The sequence below is a fragment of the Martes martes genome (genome assembly GCF_963455335.1).
Source record: "Martes martes genome assembly, chromosome: 12".
NCBI classification, from domain to species: Eukaryota; Metazoa; Chordata; class Mammalia; order Carnivora; family Mustelidae; genus Martes; species Martes martes.
In genome coordinates this window covers 60,610,386-60,616,017 of record NC_137900.1, presented here as the reverse complement: position 1 = coordinate 60,616,017, position 5,632 = coordinate 60,610,386, and the positions used below count along the sequence as shown (strand labels likewise).

Here is a 5,632-nt window from a genome sequence, read left to right as displayed (position 1 = left end):
CTCTCTGCCTGTCTCTCTGTCCACTTGTGCTCTCTGTCAAGTAAATAAATAAAATCTTTAAAAAAAAAAAAAAAAGAATAGACAGATCCTAATTCTGACAATAGGCAAGTCTGTTGCTGAGGATGGGACGACTAGGGAAGGATCCCTCATATGGCTGAACATTGATCTAGGATTTTTCTGTCTGGATGGGGAGTAACTTTTTTTTTTTTAACAATTTTATTTATTTATTTATTTATTTATTTGACAGAGATCACAAGTAGGCAGAGAGGCAGGCAGAGAAAGAGGAGGAAGTAGGCTCCCTGTCGAGCAGAAGGACCGATGCAGGGCTCCATCCAAGGACCCTGAATATGACCTGAGCTAAAGGCAGAGACTGTAATGCACCAAGCCACCCAGGTGCCCCGGATTAACACTTTTTTAAAAAGTTCCTTCCAAATGTAATCAACGTTTAACAAGGCTTGAAATTTTGGTAGTTGTAAGAATAGGATCAGCTTGGGGATTCCCCTCTCTAAGAATCTAGGAAAGCCCAGATTAAATGAAATTTCTATGCATTTACATCAAAAAGAAGTAACTTACAGCATATTCCCATGCTCATCATAAAGCAGAGGAAAAGCCCTCCTTGACTGGGGATTACCTCTGCTGGGCTCAGGTCCTGTCTCTATCACCACCTTGCTCAGAAGACTTGGACAGGTCACTTCCCCTCTCTGGACCTCAGTGCAGTATTTGTAAGCCGTCTCCCAGCCCTGACCGTCCCCCATCTAAGATCTAACCACACTCCTACCTACTGTCTCTTTCACTCATTTATCTCTTATGCACATATGTTGTCCTGTTCTGTAGCACAGAGTGATGGTGTACCTGATGTCTGAGACTCTTCTCAAGAAAGCCTCCTTTGCTGCATTTGTCCTTGGGTGATGACAGAAGGGATAGCACATGGAAAAAGGCAATTGGTCCTCCCCTGTGGTGGGGTTTATTCTCCTGGGCCTCTCAGCCTACCCAAAGCTGGAGAAAATGTTCTTTGTGCTCATCCTCCTGATGTACCTGGTGATCTTACTGGGCAATGGGGTCCTCATCCTGGTGACCGTCCTTGACTCCCGCCTGCACACGCCCATGTACTTCTTCCTGGGGAACCTCTCCTTCCTGGACATCTGCTACACAACCTCCTCAGTCCCTCTAGTCCTGGATGGCTTCCTCACTCCCAGGAAAACCATCTCCTTCTCAGCCTGTGCCGTGCAGATGTTTCTCTCCTTTGCCATGGCAGGGACAGAGTGTGTGCTTCTGAGCATGATGGCATTTGATCGCTATGTGGCCATCTGTAACCCCCTTAGGTATCCTGTGGTCATGAGCAAGGCTACCTATGTCCCCATGGCTGTCAGCTCCTGGGCTATTGGTGGTACGGCTTCTGTGGTACACACATCTTTGACAATTCAGCTGCCTTTCTGTGGGGACAATGTCATCAACCACTTCACCTGTGAAATCCTGGCTGTCCTGAAGTTGGCCTGTGCTGACATCTCCATCAATGTGATCAGCATGGGGGTGACCAACGTGATCTTCCTGGGGGCCCCAGTTCTCTTCATCTCCATCTCTTATGTGTTCATCATTGTTACCATCCTGAGGATCCCCTCAGCTGAGGGGAGGAGAAAGGCCTTCTCCACCTGCTCTGCCCACTTCACAGTGGTGGTCATCTTCTATGGGACCTTGTTTTTCATGTACGGGAAGCCCAAGTCTAAGGACCCCCTGGGGGCAGACAAACAAGACCTTTCAGACAAGCTCATCCCCCTCTTCTATGGGGTGGTAACCCCCATGCTCAACCCCATCATCTACAGCCTCAGGAACAAGGATGTGAAGGTTGCTGTGAGGAACCTGGTGGCTCAGAAATGTTTTGCCCAGTGACGGAGAGCTCCTCTGTGTTCCTACCCTATGGGATAAAGGATTTCTGATCATTATAGCTGCCATCCGATAGACAAGTCACGTGATCCCGAATCCTCTCTTGCCCTTCTGTCCATTTTCAGAGAACATTTAACTTTTCAGAGTATATTTTCTGAGTTCTAGCCATACAGCTGAGAGTTTTGACAGATGCCATACAACAGATCTCTAATTGAATACACAAAGACATTCTGAACACACGATAAAACTAAGGAGAGAGGAATCATCAAAGCAAGTTTGGTGAATGGCCTGCACTATGTCTAGCCACACAGCCAGTGCACGGAGGAGAGAGGGCACTCCCAGCACTGTTGCCATCCGTCTTGGATTACCCAGGAGAGTCACAGGAACAAGAAGGAAGTGGGAATTTTCATTTTGGACTGTTTTTGGAAGACAGGCAGTTTGGCTGAAGTATAAGAAGAGACAAAGACAAGTTCTCCACCTAGAGAGCTTTTGGGTGGGAACAAGCTATTCTGAACACCCCATTTCTTCTTAGCTATGAGAAAATCGAGGCTATTTTTTCTCAATGCACTTCACATTATGAAATGCTGCTCGTAAGTTAACGGCAAGAAGGAGTATAGAGTTGAATGTGATGCTCACATTCTGGAAAAAAGAAAGATGATAGAGATATAGATAGACAGACAGACAGAGGCCGAATATATTTGAAGAATTTGGGCTAACATATGACACATTTCTTTGTTCCAGGACTTCTCAAAGTCTTTAATATGCTACAGTACACTGTGAATGTCTAAGAGATGTAAACTCGGTAGCATTTCTTGAGCCTCCATAGCTCAGCAGGATAAAAACTGGGAAGCTTTTTCTTACCTATGACCTTTGGTGGGTTGCCTAACATTTTTCAGTCTAACATTTTTCTTCATATTTTAACATCTAACCACTTGATTTTACACAAATTATATAAGATATTAGCTTTGTAAATGGTAAGCACAATAGAACTATTAGATACCAGTTTTGGTTGCATCATGAATGCTGCCCAGTGCTGTGTGCCATGTGGAACAGAGTAAGACACCGTCCCTATATAGAGCAATAGACACACAAGGTAAATGAGAGATTCAGAGGTGTTAGCAGGTGAATAGAAGCATTTTTATGGCAAGTTCTATGAAATTCTTTGAATATGGCACACATATTTAAAAAGAGAATTTAGAAAGTGAGTCCAATTTTGAGACTAGATCTTGGTAGTGGAAGGTTTTGCTTCAGTGATAGTTATGTTTTCTTATACTTATTTAAAAATGAGTTGTGGGCCATCTGGATGTCTCAGTCCGTTAAGCGTCTGCCTTCTGCTCAGGTCATGATATCAGAGTCCTGGAATCGAGCCTGTGCTGGGCTCCCTGCTCAGTGGAAAGCCTGCTTCTCCCTTTCCCTCTGCCCACCACCACTCATGCGCTCTCAATCTCTCTATCTCAGATAAATAATAAAATCTTTAAATAAAATGAGTTGCATAAGGATACATATTTTGTTAATAAAATTTCACATCCTTTTGTGAGTCCTGTTCTTGATTTCTTTTTTGCACCAGTAGGGAACAATATTGCTCTTGCAAATACACAAATGCCATCTAGTGGCCATTTAAGCAAACTTCAGCCACTTAGTGGAGCCATGCAATATCATTGTTAGAAGAGGCTTGGGGGGGTTTCTTGTTCAACCCTACGCACAGGATGCATGCTGTTCCTCTTCAATGTCCCTGACCCCAGTCAACTGGCATTTGCTTGGGCATTTCCAGTGACAAGAATTCAATACATCCGGAGTCTGGCTTTTTCGTACAGCCTTTGCAAATTCTTCTTTGAATTATGCTTAACTATACCCTCCAGTAGCTTCTACCTTCACTCCTAATTAGGTTTAGTGCCTCTATATGAAATGCACCAAATCTCTTTCCTTCTGGTATATGAAGATAGTTCTTCTAGATAGTTCCCCTCCAGCTCCATCAGTCCCAGTCCCTCCTCTGATGCCAAAATCACCCACCTTACCCAACTGTATCTAGAGCATCATCAAAAATGGAAAGAGTATGATAGTTCAGAAAATACCTTGGGAATAATAATGATGCTGCCAAGCTAACTCTATTTCCCCCAGGATAACTGAGATTAGACTGGTATAGAGAATCACTTTTGAAGAAGACCACCTTCTTGTTAGGCCATCCTCTGCTCATTTGCTTTTCCTCTGAGTAATGGCAACCATATCATATTATATCATGGATGACATAATGTTAATGTAATTGTTAAGTAAAAAATCACGTAAATTGTTTTGTCTAGGAACAATGGCTAATTCTACTCCCAACCTCCCATCTCACATTCCTTGTATTTCATAGTCAATCACCTGTCTCGTGGCCCATGCTTTCAAAAAAAAGAAGTTGCATCAACAGGAACAAGACAACAGAAGACAGAGAAAAACTGTTCTTGGGCCCAGGTCATCGATCTTTCTCAAAAACTATTGGTACCATACAATGTAGGAATCCATCCCCCAAATGAAAATAATCAGAATGTATAAACTGAAATATTATTGGTCTCTACAGAATGACATTTGTTTTATAGGTGATTTCTGGACCATAATGGTTGACTGGATGACAAGGAATGCTTGGGAGAAGGGGTTTGATCACTTTGGGGGGGGGACTGAGTACTTTGGGGGGATGTATTAGTTTCTAGAGGCTTAATTAGGTTAAGGGCTGATGAGGCTCGAGGAAAGGAAGACCACTGAGTATGTCTGGATCTACAGTGATTGTATTTTTGAAGTTGATTGAATAGTTTGATTAGAAAGAATTTTGATAAGATGTATAACTCCTGCTTTAATAACAAAACAAAAGGAAAGATTTCAGCTATAAGTTTGGTCATTTTGAGAAGTAACCTTTGTGGTTTGTCAAATATTAAAACTTTCAAGTCAAAATGAGCTGTGCTTAGTTATTTTTAAAAATTATTTGATTCTTTCTCCAGCCTTTCCTTGTGCATTGTACATCAGTGTCTGTATTCATTCCATTTGAGGCCCATCTGGTCTCTTAAAAAGCTAGCCACAAATAGCTCCCAATAACACCTCTGGGCAGACACCTAAGAAGTAAATCCGATTCTAAGTAAAATGTAGTGGCTTGCCAATGTTTTTACCAGTGAGGAATTATAGGAATTTAGCCATAGAATTTGAAAATAAATTGAAGTCTCTTTTTAGCCATTTTTTGTTTTTAGTACAGACCAAGATCCCGTTCATTGCAACATGTTTTCATAGGCATGAATGCTTGTGTTTGATCCAGGAATAATAAATGATTGACTGTTACCCAGCAGCAGGGTGGGGTGGGATTCCTGGCACTTTTCATTTTTTTTTTTAAGCAAAGGAAAAAACAACTGAGCAGGAATGTGTTCTTTCAACAGCTTTTTGTGGAAATGTAGATTAAAGAGACTAGTTTTTTTAAATCCCTTATTGCAATAATTACAAATACCGTTACATGAAGCTAATGGGAATGCTGTTTAAATCAATATATGTTATCTGACCTAGATGTTTCCTTTAGGGGCTTCAACGAACAAGACATCTTCAGTTTATTAAATTTTTTATCTTAATGAGTTCTGGGTTCAAATATTTTCTTTTTAAATATAAATATTTGCTTTTGCTAAAGCTAATTTGAAATTCTTGAGCGTTGACTTGAGCATGCACAGAAAAGCTCAGTTTTGTTAGAAGAAGCTAAGGAAATCTACTGTTGAAATTTAAAAAGCAGCTAATGTCTTAT

General features: G+C 41.5%; 1 protein-coding gene across 1 annotated transcript; it reads left to right on the top strand.

The window, feature by feature from the left end:
• Window positions 1-927: 927 nt before the first annotated feature.
• On the top strand, window positions 928-1,887 carry LOC308352924 (olfactory receptor 2S2-like; the record flags this gene model as incomplete). Its single annotated transcript, XM_080819463.1, has 1 exon — window positions 928-1,887. One exon carries the CDS (start codon window positions 928-930, stop codon window positions 1,885-1,887), a length of 960 nt encoding a protein of 319 aa, XP_080675589.1.
• Window positions 1,888-5,632: the final 3,745 nt, after the last annotated feature.